This window comes from Ambystoma mexicanum, chromosome 9, assembly GCF_040938575.1.
Source record: "Ambystoma mexicanum isolate Mex_15411 chromosome 9, UKY_AmexF1_1, whole genome shotgun sequence".
NCBI lineage: Eukaryota > Metazoa > Chordata > Amphibia > Caudata > Ambystomatidae > Ambystoma > Ambystoma mexicanum.
The window spans coordinates 532,321,672-532,346,131 of NC_090931.1; the positions used below are offsets into that span (position 1 = coordinate 532,321,672).

General features: G+C 45.0%; 1 protein-coding gene across 2 annotated transcripts in view; it reads left to right on the forward strand.

The window, feature by feature from the left end:
* The window catches only part of TBX4 (T-box transcription factor 4), a 613,533-nt gene that overhangs the window by 213,666 nt on the left and 375,407 nt on the right, over positions 1-24,460 (forward strand). For both annotated transcript variants that reach the window (XM_069615083.1, XM_069615082.1), the window contains exon 3: positions 5,673-5,767. In XM_069615083.1, the coding sequence (XP_069471184.1) occupies positions 5,673-5,767 (95 nt within the window). The remainder of the gene's footprint in view (positions 1-5,672; positions 5,768-24,460) is intronic.

Here is a 24,460-nt window from a genome sequence, read left to right on the forward strand (position 1 = left end):
TTGTTTGCACGAGCCTTGGGTACCCCTCCAATAGTTGTAAACAACCTCCACACCCAAGATTCACTGGGTCTATGAGTATTAGGAACTTCCACTACCTCATCCTCATCAGCCTCTTCATCCATCTCTGCATCCTCATGTCTGTTCCCCTCTCCAGGCCCTTGGGAAGGTGGTAGTGATGGAGGAGGTGGGGCTGGTGCTGAAATCGAGGCAGCTGCATAGGTGGAAGCCATGGTTGCTATCTGAAATGCAGCAGAGCAGGTAGAGGAATGGCACAGTAGACACAGGACACCAGGCAGAGATCAGCAGCCAATGCAGTGCAGATAGCACAGCACACCAGTATTGAGCAATGCTCTCCCTGGTAGCTGGAAACAGAATGAGGAGCAGTTCTGTGGTTTGGCCTTTTATAGGGGTGCTGATGCACACTTCGAGGACAGCCGCGCTGTCTGCAAACACTTCAAACACCGAAAAGGGCTCAAAAAGTTCAAAAAAGTATCCAGATTGCTAGGGAGATGGTCTGGGACATGTGCAAGGGTGAGGTTTCACAGTAAAATACCTTGGATTGCTCAAAAAAGCACTCTTTGTGTGTCCGGGGGCCGTTCGTGAATGGGACGGCTGTTCGTAGGACACCGAATGCGCAGGGTCAGTTGTTCACATGCACACAGGTGTTCTACGGACATTGTTTGGGTCCCCGAACTAATTAAAAGTTTGACACACGTGCAGCAGACAGATACAGAAAGGCGCGGTGTTCGTAGGACCCGAGGGTGGCATGCGCATGCGTACAAGTGTCCGCTGGACAGTGTTTGGGTCCCTGAACTAATTAAAGGTGTGCCATAACTTTGCAGACATGTGGACGGATTATGTGTTCTACGGACAATACGAACAGGGGGGATGTTCTTAGAACACGCTATTTTGACTAATAGCGGACATGCAGCCTGATTATGTGTCCTATGGGCACCTCTGTTTTGATTGCGGACAGTGCGAACAGGCATAGTGTCCTTAGATTTTGGTTAATTGAGGACATCCCGGAAAGCTGCGCCATCTGCGGACACCCTAACAGCCTTAAAAACACAGAGAAATATAGGAACAGTATAGATAATATTTTATTATTGTACAAAAATATAGAAATGATGCAAGAGAGGGGGAAGCAGAAATTGAAACATATACAGGGGAATTAGGGTTTTCTACATGTTGGATGGTAGGGGAGGGAAGTGGTTGAGATCTCATCATAATGTTTTTGGTGATGGCAATTTTTTGGGGATGGTTGACTGGGACATGGAGAATGGGTACAGGTGCACGTGGGACAGTGATATTTTATTTTTTCAGTGATATGGTTTTCTACAAAGTTCTTTAAAATAATTAAATTGGTCATTAATTGATCAATTGTTTGTTCTAAACGTTGTAGATGATTTTCCACAGTGTCTGTTTGTTCTTCCTTTAGTACATGATGTATTGTTTCAGTATTATTCTCATTTTTTGTATTTTCTGTTAAAGAAAACGAAATGTGTTAGGTACACACAAAATAATGTGTATTCATTTGCTTATTTAGAAAAATGCAGTGTCTACCATTAGTATCACTGTTTTCACTCATTTTGTCGTGGGGAAAATGTGCTTCAAGCCACTGCAAAGTACTAGACATTTCTTTATTAAAAAAAAGATGCATTATTTTTGAGTGTATCCTACTACAGAAAGTTTATAAATATAGGAATTAATGTAGTGTACTTGCCAGTTTGTTTTTTAGTTTTCCTGTTACTGCTATGTAGGTGTGCTGTTGATATTTGTTGTGCAGTTTCTGTATAAGCATCAGTGAGGTAATTCTGTTGGAGGCATATGTTTTTTTTTTGGTATGTTCCATTATGTTTCATATGCTATGTAATTGGGCTGTTAGTGTTTTACATATACAGGTTGCACTTCTGATTTATTTTTTAATGTAATTTATTTATATGCTGCTCTTTGAACATGTTCAGTGTGTTTATTGCATGATACAACAATCAATGACATGTGTGATGTCATCTTTGATGTCCTAGGTGTTAGTCTTAGCAGTGCACTGTGGTGGCGTGAGTTATGGTTGCTTAGCTTACCATACCTGACGATTTTCAGGGGTTTTTTGATTTTACTTGTAACCATAACGTCCTTTTAACAACGTTTTTTACTGAATTTCATAGGTTTTTAGTAGCGCAATTTAACCATAACGTCCCTTTAACGAAGTGTTTTCACTGCATATATATGTATATAAACAGAGGTCATTGCTCTCAGAAACAGTACGAGTCAACAGATTTTAAAACACCTCATTCCCTTCCTGTCCCAAGTAGGGTTCCCTAAAGAGAGCTTAACAGATCAATGGACTACCTCCATTTCACGTATTTTATCTGAGGTGAAAGAAATCTAACAAATCAAGATGCTAAGAACGCCAGTCTATCTACCCACCACAAACTGATGGACTCTTCAATCAGAACCTGAAAAGGATTCTAAAGAAACTGGTAGAAGCAGATGACAAGAATTGGGACACTGTGATCACATGGGCTCTTTTTTTCAGTAAGGAAGTCACTTCGGGCCTCTTTGGAATGGAGTCCTCAGAGCAGCGGCAGCATTAAGTGCGTGGTCTTTAGACAGACGGGCACATTCATTAAATGAAGAACCTGACCCCAGAGGAATGTACCAATGATCTCAGCTCAGATCAGAGGGACCCCCTATACACCTGCAGGCTAGGAGATAGTGACTTGAGATGGAAGATAAAGCAGTAGAGGTGCTGGCCAGGGGTCACAGGCCAGCTTTTAATTAAAGTGCAGAAGAACATGCCTCTTGCAGTCTCGACACCAGGAGAAGATTTCCAGGGTCTTGCTATATAATCAAAGCATTTAAGAAAAGGTCCATGAGAGACAACAGCCACGATGGGCAGCCAGAAAGACATGGTGCTCAGTAGTAGGGGTCGATCAGAAGAGGGGAGCCCTAGATGTTGACGAAGCATGAAAACACCATCATGCCAACTTATCCCACTGTTTCTGATTGTTCAATAGAAATGAGCACCAAACATGCTTCTTTATGGTCCAAAAGATGTTGGAGCAGAGCTTCTGCCATTGTCCTTGGGTTAGCCAACTCCCTGGGTGCTTCAGGATCAGATCCCAGCAATTGTTAAAGTTGCAGTGTAGAGCGTCAGCTTTTATGCCAATATTGGAGGCTAGAAAGTGAGCATGGACCCAAATCACACAATCACAGATGCAGTAGTTACACATTTAGAGGCCAGTTTATCAGTGCTACAATGAAGTGACTAGGATTCACAGATTGTGCTTTTTAAATCAACTATAAATAAATTAATAAGTAATAAGTGCTGATCACCACAAACCAAACTCTATGGGCATTGCCATCGGCAAACCTAGGGGATGTGGATTCCTGAGAAATCCCAGAAAGGCATTCCCCTAAGGCACAAAAGAGGCACACGCACATAGTCTTTTATGAGAGTCTGGCCTATGCGCACGTCAGGAAATAACCCTACAGAGGTGTTCCCTGTTTCCACCCAATCACAGAAGGCCACAAAAGATCAGTCAGATGGCTTCTGGAATACCCAATGTTAGAGACTCCACATTGAAAGCCTGCAGGAAGAAAAAGGTTTCTTGTAAGCTAAAATGGCTTCTGACCCAAGGAGACTATTGAGCACCTTTGTGGTATCCCCCAGCATTGGGGGACAGAAGGGTTCACAAAGGCTCACACATATATGAGTTGTATCCTCAGAGTGAGCTGACTAGAACTCAAAGTGGAAAATGGACAGAGCATCACAGAACACAAACAAATGTTGGTGGCTCCAAAAGTGGACAAACAGTAGACTATCTAGTTTGCAGATCTGGACACCTTACATTTGATAAGCAACAAGTAATGACCATCTGGTATGAAGCATAGGCTTCTTCTGTCACTTTGACATCTTCATGTGATAGTAACACAGTTGCATGTAGTAACTACATGCAACTGTGTTTTTAACTTGCAAGTAGAATTACTCGGTTTATCAGAATTTAAGAAAGCTTATCACTGACACACATGAGTAATCATGGTAGAAGGACAATGGTGTTGCTGTGGACTAAGTAGAGGCAACAGTGTTAAACAGACAGAGATGTCGGAAGAGTAAATGGTTAAAAATAAAGGGTCTCCTGGCTAGGCCCTGATTTACCCAGGTGGCTATATCCTTACATAATCACACAATAATCAGGGTGAGGGAGAAAACACACACTTTCATGATTATACCCCTACGAGTAGAGAAAACCAGTATTTCAAATTGGTGAGGGTCAGTAGAATTTGGATCCAAAGTTTTTAATATATACATTTGTTTGTCATAATAAAGAAAAACAACGAGGAACACTAGTTAATTTACAAATGTGTACATACACATATAAAAAGTACAGTCCAGCCAGATTGACTGGATTTAGTGAACATAGAACATGTTTCATCCTTTCTACAATCTGTGGAACTCAATTAACAAGTAACATGTAAACACAATACAAGATTCTGGTGAACAAATATCAGTGTTAGTGATGAACACTGGTGTGGTGGGAGGGTCGTCAACACTACTGTGTTTCGGCCAAATTGATGAAGCTGTTTAATGAAGCTTGAATGTGGTTGGCCTTCATCAGGACGGTGGAGCTGGTAGTGGAAAAAGTGTCCTGCTGGTCTCTGTCAGAGAAAGGACAAGAGGTGCGTGGTTCAGAAGGTGTGTCATCTCGATGTACAATTACTTAGTAGAAAGAGCTTTTACTGCTGTAGTTGAAAAAACAGTGGTATTGTCAAAGCCACACTTCACTGGGTTTACCGTGTGCAAATAATTTCTACGGTGAAGGGCTCGTAAACTATTCCCCTATTCTGGATGTAGAAGATTCGGGCCATCAAACCACTTGATGGATGCAGGCAAATCCGCCTAATGTTGGGAAAAAAATAAAAATGGGATGACTATGACTATGACAAGACTATTAGTGTGAATCTTAGTCACTTATTCTAGGTATGTCGTCACCACCATAGAGGGAAAAACGGGAAATCTTACCGAATAGTATTCGTTCTCTATTCATGTGGTCTTGTCAAATGCTGGTAGATCAAGTAGTCTGTCCAAGCATGATCCCGCTTACACTGTAAAAGAAGGGATGTCGATCATCAAAAAACAGCGCTGGCTCCCTACCCGAGGTTGGTGAGGTTATGAATTTTCCGGGTGAAACCTTAGTAAAAAATCATGCATCCAAATAGGTCTATGGGTGCGTGAGAAGTCGTGTGGCGTGATTCCATAAGTTAAACCACATCATGTAATGATGGCCAAGACACGAGTGAGATGAGTCCCAGATGGCACCATCTGGTCATCGGTGTGCGCATAATTTGTAAAAAAACGTCTTGCTATTTAGTGCATCGGGTCTATATGGAGCCGTGCAGTCTGCTCACTTCGATCCTGACGGTCCTCATTTACAATCAACATGTTTCAAAAAGCTGCGTGTCTTGATTTATTTTCAGCTCTCTAAATAGCTGCTGCACGTGCCAGTTGATTTGTAGTAGGCATCCCAAGTGATCACAAAACAGGTGGAGGGATGGGAACTTGCCATGGAAAGTCAAAGCAAACTAATCTGAAATAATTTGCTCTGCTTACTGAATCAAAATACCCCTTTGAGATGATTCATTATGTATTATGTGATTTCTTCCTTTGTGCTTAGACAATCGAAAACATCAAAGTGTACCTTCATGAGAAAGAACTATGGAAGAAATTTCATGAAGCCGGCACCGAAATGATCATCACCAAAGCAGGCAGGTTGGTGGACATATTTTGTTGCGGCTCTTGTTTTGGTGTGCTCTCCTGCTCTCCTTGTTTCTGTTTCAACTGGATCTAAGTTCTATAAACACTGGAATTCTGTGACTTCTGAAACTTCTCTCACATGTTGATTACCGTATTTTATAATGTAGTGTGCCGTTTGACTAAAGTGAACATGTCTGAGAAGAGCATTGTGGGAGCTTGGGCCTGAGCATTTCAGGACATGGGGCTCTTTCACTATACGTGGTTGGGTGACTCGGGATGTTATTTGCTGCATATATCTGGTCCTGAAATTAATGCACCACCCAGCACATTAACTTTTTTGTTTTATTTATGCATGGATTTGATTATACCTCCTTAATATTCACTTACCAATGGCACTGTTCCTTGTGGTAGCTAAGCACGAGACCAGAAGAACAACATCACGAAAGTAGGATTGTTCTTCTTCCTGATCATCACCACACATCCAAAACTGGCTCCCAGCCATGAACAGCGAAGAATTCAACCCCATATTCTGACACATCTCTATCAAAATGAACATCACAACCAAAATGAAGCCTGCCTGTTGTCAGCTCTCCATCAAACTCTCCCTGCCAGAATCGATCTCCGACGCAATGAACAAGGCGCTGGTTCTGTTGCACCTAGTCGGGTGGAATGTCTTAGTCATAGGTATACACAAGTGTTTGCTACCTCCCTGCTAGGCAATCTCGCACGCAATAGACCTCTTCCAGATGTGCAATATTAGCTGTAATGCCATGACGGCAAGCTCACAGGTGGCCTATCTGGCTGAAAAGCTCAGCCTCAGCAACCGCATCACCAATCTACCACAAGACGACAATTCACAATTACAGAGGAGAAATAACCAGATACACTCCATCTCAGTCTGTCCCACCTCATAGCTCTTCGACAGATGATGAAATTAAATTCCAATTGTCTAGGTACAGCTTTAACTTGATGGATCCGTCATTATAATTAAGTGAAAGACTTGTCTCATCAAAACCTAAGTATTCTCCAGGAGCGGTTGAGATTCCCCTGTTACAATACCAACTATGTTCATCTCTGAAGTCTGTATCCTCTTCTCCTGATGTCATGACAGAGGAGTGTGGAATTCACAATCAACTGCTGTCACATCACAGCAGGGGAATCCAGTTCTTTCTCAGGCAGGTATTTTTCTTTGTCTTTTTCCTCTATAATTCCTTCCATCGTCCATTCAATATCAACACACACACGCACATGCTATCCCACCTAAATTATAAAACCAAGCATTAGAAGAGTTTATATAATATCACACCACGAACCCTAGATACAGGCAGACGATGCAGGCTGATGAAGCAGACATTTCGTAAAAGCTTCCGGACAGTACCAGTAACTGAAAAGAATTGTAGGCACATTTTGTGTGAATTAGACCAGGATAGGAAAACGTTGTTACTAAACATTCCACAGTTGATATTTTTTTTGGGTGATACTAATGAGGTCTAAGAAAGGTGAAAGGTCATAGCAGCTCCATTTATTTTGACAATGGAAATACAGCAAGGCACTGAGCTTAGAGACCTAGAAATATGAACTATAGAATTCCTATTTGTGCAAAGAAAGAATATCCTTGGCACAGTAAAGGCAAGGTTTATTCTTAGCCAGATCGTCTTTTCTTAACCAAGACCAGAGGTCCGCAATCTTTGACGCTCCAGATGTTTTTGGACTACAACTACCAATGGACCTAGCCAGCATAGTCAAGAGTGAGACATCATGGGAGGCACAGTCCAAAACCTCTGGAGAGCCCTAAACTAGTCTTTCCATACATTCTTCACACATGTTTCTCTTTTGAATTTTTGTATTCATCATGATGATTATCTATCTTGATGTACTTATCTATCATTTGAATTAAAAAGGAGGGTATTTGGCAATTTCCCTGCCACTTCCTTGCCTCACTCTGCCAGGTGTCTCATGAGATTCAGGGAGATTTGGTGGCACTAGCAGGTACTACAGTTACTATCAGTGAATGTATAGGTGCCAAAAGGGTGATTTAGGTGAGCCTAGTGGTACTTGCAGATACAGCAGGAGCTCTGTCCCCCACAATGTCATTTTGTATTTAATTATGCATCCCTTTTCTTATAATATGTATGTATTGATGGGCTTTGCAACAGGAACACGCCGAGTTAAGCTGTCATGACTTCCCATATCCACTGAATTTCAAAGGTGTTGTTGTGTGAAATCTGCACAACTTAACTGCACCTTAACTAAGATTTTTGCAGTGAATTTCAAGGGTGCTATGAGACCATAGTTTCTTTATGGGCCATTAGCCATGGCCTTTAGCCATGGCCAGTGGCCATAGCTGTCAGCCTTAGTTCTTTTGAATCCTCTAGGCCTTCGGCCATGGCCAGTGAGCACAGCCTTTGGCCATGGCCACTGTATCATTTAAAACACTACCTTTCTTTCCAGCTCACTAGTCATGGGCCTAGCCCATCACCATTGGCCCCGGCCTTCAGCCATGGACCCTTTACATGTTGCCTCAGTAGCTTTCTTCCAGTCCTACTGGTCATTGTGTTTGGCCATGGGCCATGCCCACAACCTTTGGCCATTACCACTCTACCTATTGCTCCAATAAGTTTCCTAAGCGTGCCCACTAGCCATAGCCTTCGGCCATGTCCAGTGGCCCTGGCCGACTGGTGTGGCCACACCACTAGATTTATGTTGGGCGCACTAGCCATGGCCTTCAGCCATGGCCAGAGGCCACAGCCTTTCGCGGTGGTCCCTTGACATGTTGCCCCAACAGGTTTCGTTGGGGCCCAGTAGCCATGGCCGTCGGCCATGTCCACTCTCCATATTGCACCATTCAGTTCATTAAAGTAACCCAGTAACCATAGTCTTCGGCAACACCCATACCCCGCACCTCACTGTAACTGTGTTCCATTTTTTTTGTATAAATCTCATTTTTAAACTGTCTTTTTAAAAAGAAGTTTCCCATAATCCACGGTTATAATAGTAATGTACTACTATTAACCCTGGTTATCCATACAATAAACCCAGCTATTAATGTGACGCACTTTCATTCCCTATCCCATTTTCTACTATATCCCCCGTTATGCGAAAATAACCCTGGTAATGAGAAAACATTTGATCTCTGAACTTGATCCGCAGCCCCCTCCCCAATTTCACACGGTGTCCTCGTTCCTCCTCACCACCTCTAGCATGATGCCATGTCATCCTTTTTCCACCTATAAATTTGCATTTTTTCCACTTTTCATTTTCGGCTAACCCCAGTATTTGTGGAAATAACCTGGTTATCTCTCGCATCAAGCAAAAAAAACGGCAGCTTTTCATTTCTGAAAAAGCCTCTCTGCTGGAAAGAAAGATGGGAGGTACATATATAATTTTGGGAAAAGTAACACCCCCTTCTGCGACAAATATTTTAACAACTACTGAATGGAATATCCTCATCTACTCCCGGAAATTGAGTCAACACTTTATGCCCATCTTTTTGTTGTACCCGGTCTAATTCCATCCGGCGGTTTTTGCTGTGCACCGCGCCGAAATGTGGACCTTTTCTCTATGGGAAATGAATGGGTGTAGGCCAAAAACAGTATTTGTTTTCTTTCTTAATAACTTTTTCAGATTTGTCAAACATTTCGCAACATCTCCAGGTCTGAGGACTGGGGGCAGGGGTGGGGCTGGGATGTAACAAACTTTTTGTTTGCAAAATATCAGTCAAAAGTTATTAGCAATACTTAACTATGCAGTGACCAATATACAGTTAGCTAGGTAATATATCTTATTCTTTGTATATTGGCTTCACTATTAGACCACTGAAAATATACATGTAGGAACATATACAGGCAATCAAACATTTAAAAAACACACTTACCACTTTTCTACCCATTTTTTGGAACATCATTGTACATCCCTTGTAGGACTACACATCTATGGAATAGGATGTATGAAGCTGCTACCTATAGGTGGTAATTTCTAAGTGTGACTAAAATGGCAGGAATGTCAGTGTAATCTGAGATTACAATGTAAACCACCAGAAGGCTTAATCTCGGACAAAGAAATTGATTGTTTTCTTGTTGACCAATGGGAAGTCATGTGGTCTTAAAGGATGGCTGTCTATAATTTGGCATTGTGTTCTCTTTTAAAAAATGTCCTGAAGTAAGTGTCCATAATTGGTAGAATAAATAACTCTGTCACAATTTCAAATTGAAAATTCATGTCTTATATTTACACGTTTCACTTCCACTGCATTATAATTTCCAACCAATTAGGAAACACATATTTGGACAACTTGGCCTCGCTGGGATTGTGTAGAAATGAAATTGTGTGTGTATGAATCATTTATTTTTTAACCAAGAATTGTTATCACTGAGACCACACTAATGGTTTGGTGCTGCGGCCATTTGGGTAAAATCAAATTGTAAAGTGGATTCTCTGCTTACATGGCAACAGTTTATTTTATTCAAGTTGAAACTTGAGTTTATCAGGGCAAGCAACATCTGGCTCTCATTAATTATGAGGTTGTCCGTAGGCTGTTGGTAGTACCAACGGCCTACTGGCAACCACAGTTTACCGTTGCAGCCGCCCAACATCCCAGTAATACCAGGATATTATATGTGGTGGTGGAATGGTAAGTTCCCATAAGACTCCACGGGAATGGGAACACTGAAGCACCGGCCTTGTCAGTAACGGTGCCGATGCTTCAGTGATTGCCAGGCCTGTCGGTAGTTCACATCCCCTACCAGCAGACTAGGAGTGAGCCAGTCTGGAAAAGGTATTTTCTGGACCGGCTAATTCCCAATGAGGGCCTCTTTAATTTATGCTAATACAAGTAAAATATACTTACGATGACAGACAGCTGTGTATTTTGTAATGCTCCATCTTGAAAAGGAAAACAGTTCCATTCAAAATGCTGTTTGTGAGCATCATCCATTGAACCATTTTGCTTTGTATGGATAAATGGGCATTGTTGCACCAGTTCCTGGTTTCCTTTGGGTTGTTTCATATGGCCATTCCTTGATCGTGCACCCACTGTCCTGACTTGTGGGACCTTCTATTGGCCTGATTTCTAATCTAGCATGCAGTGTTTGATCAGGTAAAAAAATGTCTAGTCAATTTGCCTTACATTTACTGGACATAATCCCCTCCCCCTTTCAGGTAAAAGGTTTTTGTCATGCTTTTTTCATCCCATCGTTACATTGTTGGTGTTCAATACAATTGCAAATACGTATGCAGACTTGGGGAATGCAATGAGTCATTTGCACTGGTTTCGCTAGTGGCACTCACATGAATCACTCGTACTTAATGAGACAGTGGCACAACGGATGGGATGTTTAGCAGGAGCATGCCAGATTGTGTATGGCAGAGGCAGCTATTGTCTAGCAGTTTGCCAGGCAGCGTTTCCTGCTATATCATTTGCCTGCTAGGTACATGCGGGGTCGGACTGGGGCATACAATTGTCCCGGGTACCAATGAAAAAGTGGCCCACAGTTGCAAATGGCAATTCATTCCTTTTGTGACAGACTGAATAGTACCCAAGGGGGGGTTGTTTTATAAACTGTGATGCAAATTGTGCATTTTAAAGGTCTTTTATTCAGCAACACTGGTCAAAACTACTAGCCGCATAGTGAAGTAACTCATCTAACTGGCCCACATGGGCCAAAAAAGTGGGGCACTTTGCCCCTAAAAACTGGCCCAAACCAGCATTTTGATTTTTTGGCCCGAGCCTGGGTACATGCCTTGTGAATGGAACGCCTTCCTTATGATATGATGGCTTGAGGCCCTGGGAGAAAAGTTGAGTTTGAAGAGCTTCCTGATCTAAAGTAGGATGTCAGCTACCCTGATGTAAGTGGCAATGTGGGCCAGGCTGGAGGCAGCAAATGGCCACACCAAATGACCAGCCCCCAGTTTCTATTTAGAGATTGCCAACACTTAGATTGCATAGGTTCAGGTATGGGAGGGTGAATAAAGGGCAAGTGGTGGCGCGGTGGGCTCGGAAGTTAAATTCATTATTTCCTGTTAACAACATTTGTTTTGGATCCGGGACCTGTTGGGTAGCTAGTGGCGATTATTTGTAGAGGAGCGGAATGAGCTCTCTTGGGCTGAGACCAGCACTAATGGTCTAAAAGCAGCACATATTACTATATACTTGTGTTTCAATTGAGGGGGTTTATGTAGTTTACAGGAATGAAGCAGTCCTCTGTGCTGAATGGATAACCTTTAAATGACCAAGGGATGCCTGAATGTGTACTGGTAAAGTGTGCTACTTTTGCCATTTGGACTTTTAAATATATCCTTATTTGGGGCAGGTTGAAAATTCAGTTCCGCTGCATGTTCTGGAGATGCCTGACTGCCATTTGTTCTTTCTCTGGTATCGTGCCCAGCCAAGGCGGGGTGGACTGAACATTGTGGAATAATGTAAGGCACCAGTGAGCGGATTGGGGCATGTATCAAGATGGCCAGTCTTCAGAGAGGACATGTGTCAACGCCTCTGCAGAAGTCTCCTCTTAAGCCTAAAGTGGAGGGCATATGGAATGCCAGAGGGTGGAGCCATAAGAGAGGAGCGAACTCAGCGCAGACTCTTTATACTTGGAAGGCTGGATGACTAGTAATACCAATTTCAGGCATCTGGCCAGTTGATAAAGACAGAAGAGCTTGGAGTGCTTTCCTGGCAACCTTGTGTGTAGTGCCTTGTGAACAGGGCAATGAGTTTTGATGTGACATGGATTTCAACAGACTTAGACACACGGACATCACAACTTGTACATACTTCATCAGATATCCTTGCAGCAACAATCCAGAGAACCCCCAAGGGAGGGTATTGTTTGGTTACACTGTACATCTGAGACCTGGGTTGTTAGCCCTTACCAGCGTATCATTCACAGACATACATTGGTGTTGGGAGATCTTCGCACCCACTTCCAACCCCTGTACTCTTTTGCAGGAATTACACTAGAAGGTGAGGCGTGGCGTATCGCACCTATGAAGGTCAGGAAACCCCCAAAACAGTATATGAGAGCTCTAGGGTTGGAATTGTTTCATTACAATTCTGGGTTAAGGTCCACAGATGGGGAGCTGGAAGGTGACCTCCAGGCTTGCCATAAATTCAGAGTTACGAATAAGATTCTAGAGGATATTGCCTCCTGGAGCCGGCTTTCAATCTAGAGGTACATTTAAGGTTAGAACGTGATCACGAATCATTGAGCTTAAGCTCTAATATCAATGGCGATGGCTCTAAAACTGAAACCAGGAAGTATACATGGCAGTGTTCCGCTTTGTTTTCGTCAGAATTGCTTGACTGAAATGATCAAGTCTCTGGACCTACCAGAGGTTCTCCCATATTTATATTCTAATCTTTTACTTTATGACAAATATGTTACTCTAGCCAGTCCGTTTGTGGCTAAGAACTTCAAGGGGTACAGAAAAACAGCCTTGAAATAGGCTGCATGGTTACATGAAGAATGTAGAACAGTACAAGCTGATATTTTACATTCCAAGATGGCCCACAACAGACCACTTCCTTCCATTAAAATGTGCGAGTAAGAAAGGAATTGATTGGGGGTGCTGTTGAGCAGCCAAGAGTAATGGCTGCCTAGCTCTTGAGCTCTGCACCATGGCGCAGATATCCGGTGCAGAGGCAGTGATATCCAGCATTGCAGTGCACCTCGACTGCAGAATATAAGCCACAATCACCTGATGTGGGTCCGGTCCAAGAGACGTCCCTGAACGGGACCGGGTTGCTGAGATCTGTGGACCATGAGCCGCGACTGCCAGGTGTGGTAAGCGTAGACAATACGTTGGCGATCTGCGCACTGTCTCAGGCCCGTGCTGCTGGAACAGCCGACCCCGTTGCTGTGGTGGCCCGCTCAAAAGGTATTAAAAAATGAGTGCGTACCGGCTACTTGCAGAAGCATGCCCAGACTCCTGCTTCCAGTTGGACCTTCAATTTCCCCGGCTCACCTAGTGGGACCTCTGCGGGCTGGCTGACCCCTCCTCCCGCACCACGACAGAGACTAACAGCGCATCGAGTGCATGCGCTGCTGCAATCCCCTAGAGGTGAAGTAGGCAAGATCTGCTGGGTTTACCCGGGCCCCGGGCAGTGACCAAATTCAAGTGTTGAGCGATAGCGGACCTGCTTGGACTGCCCGGGCAGTGGGTGGTGATCTGGCTGGCAGTGGTGCAGAGAAGAGCCCCATACAGTTACAAGGGAGGTGCGGTGTGCTCCACCCTACGCCACACTACTGGCCCCTTAATGTGACCGCAATGCCATAGCTAGACCCCCCAACCCCACTGGCTCAGGCCAAACATTGTTAAGACCCAGAGGGCGCAGTGGCCCCCTGCTCCCTGGAATCTCGCACCCGATCCATCCCCACGGGAACACTTTAAGAGGCTACCACAAGGTAACAAACGCATGTGAGGGGGGCCCAAAGGACATAGAAGTCCCACTGCCTTGCGGCCTGGGAGCTGATCCCAGAATTGCTGCCCCTGCATACTGGGGGTTCATTAGCAATTGCCTCCCCGGACATTTTTCACTGGGGTAAAGCCCATAATCCCTACACACCAAGCCCCGGAGATCCAGTGGCCAGCGGATGATACAGGTGGGCTACCCCCAGGATACATACTACACCCCTAAAGAGCACGCCTGGCCCATAAGACAGGAATGCAGAAGCCACATCTTTGGAGCACAACATGGCTCATGGAGATTTACCTCTGGTCTCAGGGGACGCCCCTCGTGGCCCTGCGACACCGGCTGTCATCTGCTTGTGTGAACCAGGTGTTGATGGACTGCAGCCCACACATTGACAGGGGCCCCTCCCATACTGTTAACTGATTTCCTGGAAAAGAGCCTGAGCACTAATCATGACCAAGGGTGCAGGGGGGGAAAAGTTTGGATCAGTGGATACATTTATGAGGTCGGCACCCAGGGGCGAACAGGGGCATTCGAGCCAAGCTCAGTTGGAACCTACTATACCAAGACCTGGTCCTTTCATCCACTCCCGATCTGACCAGTATGATGGAGGCTATGGTGAAAGGATTTGCGGCTGTGCATGAGAAACTTGATGACATTACCGCAAATGTGACATCCATGAGATCCGAATTGGCCCATGAGGGAGCCCGGATTACTGAGGCTGAGACCAGAATTGGGGCCAACGAAGACAGCTTGCATGCACTCCAAGACATTGTTGCTACCCTTACAAGAGACATGAAATATGTCAAAAACAAATGCGACAACCTCGAGTCCCGCTACCGAAGGAACAATATTCGTATAGTCGGGGTCCCTGAGGACGCACTTACTGGAAGAATGGAACTGGCCATCGAGAACTTACTCAAAGACCTCCCAGGGAGCTAGTCCTTTCCCCCTTCTTCACCATGGAACCGGCCCATTATGCTCTGGCCTCCCGGCCCAAACGAGGAGATTTTCCGAGGCCTATAATAGCGAAAATATTGAGCTATTGGAACATGGATCGCCTGCTTTGGCTAGCCCGGGAAAAGGAAGAACTGAGGCTGGGCTCCCAAGCCATCCGCATTTTCCCCGACTTTTATACCTCAGTGCAGCAAGAGCGACAATAATTTACAGGAGTGAAGAAGATGCTCGGGGAGCAGGACATCCAATATGTTATGCCGTTTCTGGCACGTCTGAAGCTCCAGTTTCGTGGCAAACTTTACTTTTTCACGTTCCTGAGTGAGGCTGTGAAGTTTATCGAAGCACAGATAACCTTGGATAATCCATCCCTGAGGGGGACCTACCTGACTTATAGCGCATGGTTTGTACGTCTTTGTCCATGATCAAGAATCCCAGACTTAACATGTGCTGATAGTAGTGCTTATTATGTAACAGCCGCCTCTTTATGCTATACATGTGGGAGAATACATCCCAAGATAAATGTTTGATGCCAAGCTGCAACAGCGTACCCCTTTACAGTTGCTCTGTGTGTATTGAGGGTTAAACGTGCCCCCGATCCCAGTTGGACCGAGGGAGCAGTTGGGGGTAGGGGGAGGGTGAGACGCACTGCTAGGATGGTGGTGGCAGTGGGGGAGGGGGAGGGAGATCAGGGCACAGTTATTAGGATGGAGCGCATGTTGCGCTTTTCTAGGAAACTGGAGGGAGAAAACTTCAAAAAGATTGGCAATTGAGTACTCGGAGGGGTCAACCTCACACTACATAGCATTCTGGGCTAAGATGCCACATTGGATACACGAGACGATAATGCATGGATTATGGCATAGCAACTGAAAATACAGAGCTTGAATGTCCGGGGTCTTGGCAACTTCGTTAAAGTGCACAAGATAATGTCCTATGTACATCGACACAAGGCAAATGTCCTGTTCTTACAAGAAACACATGCCAGGGAATGGCCCCTACATGGGTTAAGAGCAGATACTTCACTTCCTACTCTTCACAGTCTAGAGGAGTCATGACACTTATACATAAGAACCTACGATATGTAGAAAAAAAGGTGCTCATCAAAACTGAAGGGCGGTATGTGGTGATCCACTGTATACTAGAAGGTACTGAATTGATCCTTGCTAACACATATTGGGCCTCATTCCGAGTATGGCGGTAAGGGATAGCGGCCACCGCTAACGAGAGCGGTGGCGGTAATCCCTTACCGCCATACTCCGTGTTCCCTTAGCGCCATGGTGCTTTTAACACCTGCTTTTAGCAGGCGTTAAATACCATGGCGCTAAGGGACCTTGATGTTAATTACGCCACCGTAATTTACGGTGGCGTAATTGACGCCTTCCCCACTCCCATTATGCCCTATGGGGCAAGAATGGGAATGGGGAAGGGTAAATGGGGATTGGGGAATTACCGCCCCGCCAACCTTGGAATGGGGCGGTAATTCCGCCAACCACCAAGGCGCTGCCGGTCCGGGTACGGCGTCAACCAAGGCGTTAATAGCGCCATTGGTTAGCGCCGTACTCGGAATGAGGCCCATTGTCCCAATATTGACTCCCCAGAGTTCTCTGGCCTGTTTGAGAGGCTATTGTCTGTATACGATGGAATACCTTTGATTTGGGGGGGACATGAACCTAATCCTGGATTGATCGCTTGATAGAACAAACACAACACCTAGACCCCAACCCAGACCTGCACGTCGAATGCATTCCCTCATCCAGACACTGGACCTATGTGATGCATGGCGTATAGCACACCCCCGACGAGGCACTACAAATTTTACTCCTCAGTGCATGATATGTCATCTTGTGTAGATATGTTCTTGATTACCACTCACTTACTCACTGATGGAAAAGGTTACAGATGCCAATATTAGACTGCATACACTGTCACATCACTTCCCGGTGTTCATGATGCTACAGATCGGAGTCAGGCATAACAGCTACACCTGGAGTTTTAAATCTGCTGCACTTGAGGACCTAGTGTTCCGAGCGGGGATCAAAAACGATATTCCATTTGGTCACCGAATGTGTGCCTCTTCGTGGTCAACAAGAAACACACTTCTCAAAATATTGCAAATATTTAGGTAACTTGGATCCCCAAGACTGTTGGGCAATTATTCTAAACTCGTCCTGTACAGCACTACAAATTGCTACTGTCAATTTCTTGAATTGCTTGATGCTTGAATCTGTTCTTTGTTAGACTCATTTGCCTAAAAATTGACTTTTATGTATGACATGTAATTGTCTTTTGTCTTCTTCTGTTTAAAAAAAAAGCTTAATTTATTTCCTTTCTTTTTTTTTTCTTCCTCAGTTACCTGGAAAAAAAAATATTCATGTTATTATGTTGTTGTTAGCATGTTGAATTTTTGCTTTTTCAATGATTGTATTATGATGAACTGTTTTATATTTGAAAGGTTGATTAAATTCAGCCATACAAATAAAAAATAAAAAAAATATATATAGATACCTTCTTCACTTTCAATGCGGCGGGATCCACCTCCCAGGGAGTCAGATGGCAAGCCTTCAATGTTTACATTAGAGGGATGGTGATATCCAGGGAAGCGGAGGTATATAGAAGCATACAGAGGGATCACGAGAAGTCTGAAAAGACTATTAAGAGGCTTGAAACAGATTACTCCCAATCCCTTGACCCCCAGACACTATTGCAAATATGGACAGAACTCAAATCATTTCAGGCACACGCGGCAGGGGAAGTACGGTACTTCCCCCGACCACAGGCAGCCTGGAAGTATGGAGAGGGTGATAGATCAGGGAAAACACTGTCGAGATTGGTGCAAAAAGAAAGAAGGCAATCCCAGATAGACTCCATTCTCGATGAGGAAGGCTACAATAAGTGAACAGATGCTGAAGTGGCGGGAGTTTGTTGTGACTTCTACTGCAACCTGTACACTGCAGAGCAGCCTCGTGGTAATCAGGCCATACATGCACTATTAGAGGGCATCCCACTTTCATGCCTTAACTCCCAGGCCAGAGAAGCACTCGACAACCCCTTCAAACTTGAAGAAATGATGGCCCTTATTTCCAATTTACCTAAGGGAAATGACCCGGGACCTGATAACCTCACTCCAGAGTTTTACCAAGAATACACAGCAGTAATAACTCCTATTCTCCTTAATGTATGGGATGAATTTCTGAGGGATTTGTTGCTCCCAGAGTCACTATGGGAGGCTATGATCACGGTACTCCTCAAACAAGACAAACAATCAGTGTGGTTCCTACAGGCCATTATCACTAATGAATTGTGACACAAACACTTTTGCTAAGGTTCTTGACAACCACCTACTCCCCCTGATGCCGCACCTGGTCCATCCCGACCAAGCCGCTTCATCCCCGGAAGATCAACATTGCTTTACATTAGGCGACTATTCAATGTTATGGCCAGAATGGAGCCCCTGTCACAGGCAGTGGCGGTAACTATTGATGCTCAAAAAGCCTTTGATATGGTGTAGTGGGAATTCTTGTGGGTAGCACTGGAAAAGATGGGGATAGGTCCGAACATGATACGATATTTCAAATTATTGTACACACAACCATTAGCTAGAGCAATCCTTAACTCCTACATATCCAAGCAATTTCAGTTGGGCAGAGGCACCCATCAGGGCTGCCCCCTCTCCCCCATCCTGTTCGCTCTGGCCATCGAGCCAATGGCCGACTTTTTTAGAGAGCGTCACAGGCAACATGGAGTCTGCCTGATTGGCGCACTTCAGATAATATCCCTATACACCAATGATGTGTTGTTGTACGTCAGAGACCTACACATAAATCTTGATCCCATTCTACAAGACATTAACCAAGTTGTTGAACACTCTGGTTTTACAATGAATGTCTCCAAATCGGAAATATTTCCACTTACGGATAACACCTTGGACTATCGTGGGCTTTTCCCATTGCGGTGGTCTCCTGACCACATGAAATATTTGGGAGTGATGTTATCTAGACCACGTAGCGCATTACTGCAAGATAATTACAAAGCAGCCACAGCAACCGCAGAAAACAAAATACTGAGGTGGCAATCTCTCCCGCTCTCCATTGTCGCCAAACTTTCCCTAATTAAAATGACGCTATTGCCCAAATTGCCATACATTTTCACTAACGTCCCGATATGTCCCGGGAAATCCTAATTTGCCAAGATGCACGCTCTCCTCACACAATCCTTGTGGCATTCTGGTGCGGTCCGCAAGAAATGGGTGGAGCTAACATTCCCATATGAGAAGCGAGGGTTCTCAGCACCTCATCTGGAAATCTACTGGATGGCGTCCCAAGGGTATTTCACCTCATTCGGGTATATTATGGAGCAACCTCCTACACATGTCAAGTTAGAATCACTAGCGGCAGGATGCACGGACCTCAAGACACTGGTGCTTGACCGTCAGTATAAAGATGACTCCCCACTGGACCTGGTCTCCTCTACGCTGAAAGCGTGACACTCAATTTTTACCCTTATAGGTGCCGACCAACCATACTACCGGTGGCTTCCACTGTGGAACTTCCCCGGGCTACAACCACTGTGGGAAAGGGCAATCCAAGTAAGATGGGAGGGGCTGGGTTACAGTGCACTGGCAGACTTATTCCCGACATGGAGGTCCGGACATAGTGTAATGGGAGGAGAAAGATTTCAATACTATAGAATACGCTCAGCTGTGTCGTCTATGTGGTCGGACTACCCCTGTGAACCCTCCAAGACACCTATACTGGCGTACATAGCAAACTCGGGTGACTGCAGACACACCGTGTCTACTCTATACAAAATGATACTGGAATAAATGGCTCCCCCCACCTCGCGAGCATGTGCTTGCTGGTCAGAAGAAATGGATATTCATCTCAAGGACGACCAATGGTCGCACATGTGGACTCACACCAGGAGGGTATCTCTTAATTTTAGGTTTAAATTCATGCAATTTAAAATTCTACACAGGCTATATTATACCCGCGCTAGGCTTTTCAAAATGTCCCCACCTACAGTATTGCCACAGATGTGACTCAGCATCAGCAGAGCACCTACACATATTCTGGGAGTGTCCTCAATTGAAAGAATTCTGGGATAACACTCTCGACATCAGGTCAGATGTGGTGGGTGGCCCGGAGGAGAAGAACCCACTCGGGTTGTGGGCTAATATTCAGAGCAAAAGTCCCAGAGCATTAGTGAACATGGGTTGCATGATAGCCAAAAGAACTATACTTCTGAACTTAAAAAATAGGAATCCCCCTAGGGAGAAAGAATGGCTGCTTGCACTGACCTGGGCCCCCGAAAACGAGGAGCAATATGCCTACAACCTCCCCTTTTACAGCTAGACCTTGTGACATCTGGGCAGAGCACTGTTCTTAGCTAGCTTGTAATATATCTAGCGATTGAGTTAAGAACAGCTGTAGCACATAACTGACTCGATAACAATGAAGTTTGTTAACTCCTATACTTGGTATACATTGATATAAGATGTCATTACAATCACTATGTATGTATACAGTCAGTGAGATGTCATTTACTCTTTGTTGTACTAAAGGTTTAAAAAAAAAGAAAGGAATTGATTGGCACTTACATTTCAGTAAGCTTTATTCCTTTTATAATGAGAATCTGAATGCTAAAGAGGATGATGGAGAGGGAACTACACATTGGCCCTCATTACGACCCTGGCGGAGAGGGGTTTACGCCAGCGTAATGCATGGCGTACCTCTCCGCCAGAGTACGACTTTCCGTAGCGCCATGGTGATTTTTACGCCCGGATTTTCCGGGCGGAAAAATCCATGGCGCTACGGGACCTCTTGTTAATTACGCCACCGTAATCTACGGTGGCGTAATTAACGCCTTCCCCACTCCCATTATACCCTATGGGGCAAAAATGGGAATGGGGAAGGGTAAATGGGGATTGGGGACTTACCGCCCCGCCAAGGTCGGAATGGGGTGGTAAGTCCGCCAACCCCCATGGCGGAGTTGGCAGCTCTGCGCCATGGTCCATGGTGCAAATTGCACCATGGACCTCCGCCAGGGTCGTAATGAGGGCCATTGTCACTAAGACCCCACTGTTTCACCTATTTGCCTAACCAATACTACGTTGATCGCAACACTGAAGGGATTGTAACTTGGTGGATCTCTTCCTGAATGAAGTTGATCATAGGGCTTCAGTTCTAACAAAACTGTACAACTGCATAGATCATTCCTACAGTTTTTCCTGCAGTTGGAGATCAGCTGAGATAGAGTCACTCTTCAAGAAGGGACATAGAGGTGATCCTTCGAATTACCGCCCAATTTCCTTTTAAGAATCCCTTTCTAAAACATAATCAGAAAGTTATACTATAGCAATGGGAATCATCTTGTCAGGATTCAGACATTATAATAAACCTGCCCACAGACTTACTGAGGGGGACATCAACCCTAGGCCAGATATTTAGACTTGACCTGCTCATACACAAACATGTCATCTTGGGTTGGACAATCTATTGCTCTATGTGGATTTTGATGAGTGAAAGACAGCTTTTGACTCCATACCTCATGCAAACATATGAAGGAACTTAAGGCAAGACATGCGGCCTCATTACAACGAGGGCAGCCACTGTATGAACGGTGCCGGTACGGGACCGGCACCGTTCATACCGGGCCACCCAATTACGAGTCCTGCAGCGGGTACCGCTCTGGATGCCTGGCCAGACCAGATGTGCAGAGCGGGACCCACTAGCAGTATAGAATGCTAACAACGGGCCCGTCATTAACGGGCCCTTTGTTAGCATCCTCCCCATTCCCATTGAGTCCTGTGGGGGCTCAAATGGGAATGGGGGCGTACCGGGTCCGGGTCTCACGAAATAGAATTACCGGGCCCTTCAAGGTCGGAATGGCCCGGTAAGTCCCCTTTTGCGGGACCCGGACCCGAGTTAGGAGGTAGCCATGCTGCTAAAAACGGCATGGCTACCTCCTAACTCGTAATGAGGCCCAGAGTCTTTATATGAAAACAACTATGCAGTGTTTCGTTGGGACCCTTTGGGAGACAGAACAAATGGCTTTCCAATTGTGGCAGGTGTGAGACATGTGTCTTGGAACTGTTGCATTTTCTATGTTTATAAAAGACATATGGCCTCATCACGAGTCTGGTGGTAACCCTTAAATGCGGTGGTAGCGCTATTAGCGCCGCATTTAAGGGTCCGCCAGATCATGGATTTGGTGGATTTCCCCCCAGCTCTGAGCTGGGGGGAAATCCGTGGCAAAATTGCCAATTTTCAGCACATTTACCGCCGGCGGGAAATCCGCTGGCGGTAATAGCGCACATTTTGCCCATTGGGCCTAATGGGGAATGAGGAATTCCTGAATGGGCCCAATGGGGAATGGGCAATAACCCTTCCGCCAAACCTGTGATCCGGCGCTAATAGCGCTGGGGGGTTTGGCGGTAGGGCTATTAGCGCTGGTGCTAATAGCGCCGGCGTTACCGCCCAACTCGTGATGAGGCCCATAGCCACTAACATCATATGTTTAAAGGCTGATGCTCCTTGTATAGGTAGGGAGAATTTGGGGAGCCTCTGATTCAAAGACGATGCTGTTTTCATTTACAGGAAACCTAGACAACAGTTAGACTGGTCTTTAAACATGTGTGTTGAAAGAAGCCTGGTAATTTATGTTGACACAACTAAATCATGATTATGCAATGTAAAACAACCGACCAGGTTGCACATTTCATTGAATTGTATCCTTCTTGAACAAATGGAATACTTTGACTCTTTGGGGGTTTGATTAAGATGAATGCAAAATGAGAGGCACAAGTTTCTAAAAGCCATTTGGTCTTGACCAGGGAACATAGAGTTGTTGAGCATTGTTCAAAACAATAGTGTGGAAAGGCTATTAGACCCACTAAGGGGGTCTATAAACACCAAGCAATTGCAGCACGCCTTTATGGCATGAAACATTGGGCCTCTAGTGATCTGCCATCACTTAAAAGATTTGAAAATGTGTTTTTGAAGACATGATATAATATGGCATTTATAACGCTCCGGTACACAAGTGTTTGTAGGCACGACAAGACAAGGACGGGGGGGGGGCAGAGGGGCGATAAACCAACGATCTTACTAGGACATATGTCATTCAGATCATGCAAGTGCAGGGAAGAGGAAGGTGAGAAGTGCTAAAGGAGGGGGAGAGAAGTGCAGGTAACTCAAAGTGCAGCCAGCGGGTGGCTAAGTGCAGGTAACTCAATAAGTGCAGCCAGTGGGTGGCTCAAAAGTGCAGAGCGAGGGGACTGTAGGGTTGCAGATACAGACCCCAAGTGCTGAGGGAGCCAAGTGGCAGTGCAAAGGGCAACTGTACATGCAGGAGCCTGGGCCCAAGTTCAGAGGGTAGCCAGGTGACCAGTGCATAGAGCAGTCAGGACATTAGCAGGGGAGAAGACAAGAGAAAGCCAAAGCGAAAAGGAAGGTCTTGAGTTGCTTCCGGAACCAGAGGTGGTTCTGCTCAAGTCTGAGAGTGGCAGGCAGGCTGTTCCAGAGGGAGGCCCAAGCCGAAGAGAGAGCTCTGCCCCCAGCTCTCTGCTTGGAAAAGCGACTGACCCTCAGAGAGTTGAAGGTGGATGAGCGGAGAGCTCAAGAAGGGAGATGTTTAGCGAGAGAGAGTTGGAGGTAGTGTGGTCCCAGGCCCATATAACTGTGACTTCACCCCAAGTACACACTCAATCCCGTTATTGTCCTAGCAGGAGCACCAGGGCATTGATCATTTAGCCAGGTTTAGGCATTTGTTATATTGGGCTACAATCTGGAGTTCATCTGCCCTTACAAGTACATAGAGGCATTGAGAAGCTTACTTTCATTGGTTTGTAAATGTGAGACAAATGTTTTATACTTTGGATTTGCACTTCATGTGGGACACTCCTCTTATTATAGAGATGGGGAACAAAGCAGTACTACAACAGGAGTATCATTACTGATGCCTGAGAACATTGACAACTAAAAGCAATCCAGGCTTATGGCGTACATGAATTGGAGAGATATTTGGATCTGAGAACTCATTCATATGATAGAGCTTTGTATATTAAGTACCAATCCCGTATTGTTCCCATATGTTCTTAACCAACCCAATGGAATGGACATGATTCAGTGAATGGCTGTTGTCCAGCCTGTGGAGGTGTTAGAGAAAAGGAGGTTTACTTTTTATTGTTTTGCACTCTCTATTTTAAAGCAAGGAATTACTGGCTCCTCCCACTATTGAAAAACTTCTAGTTGTGGACGATTAGAAAAGTTATTTGGTTTGCACGATCAGCTCGATTGCACATGTTACTCTCTGTATGATGATTGTTTTTAGCAGAACCTGGAAGA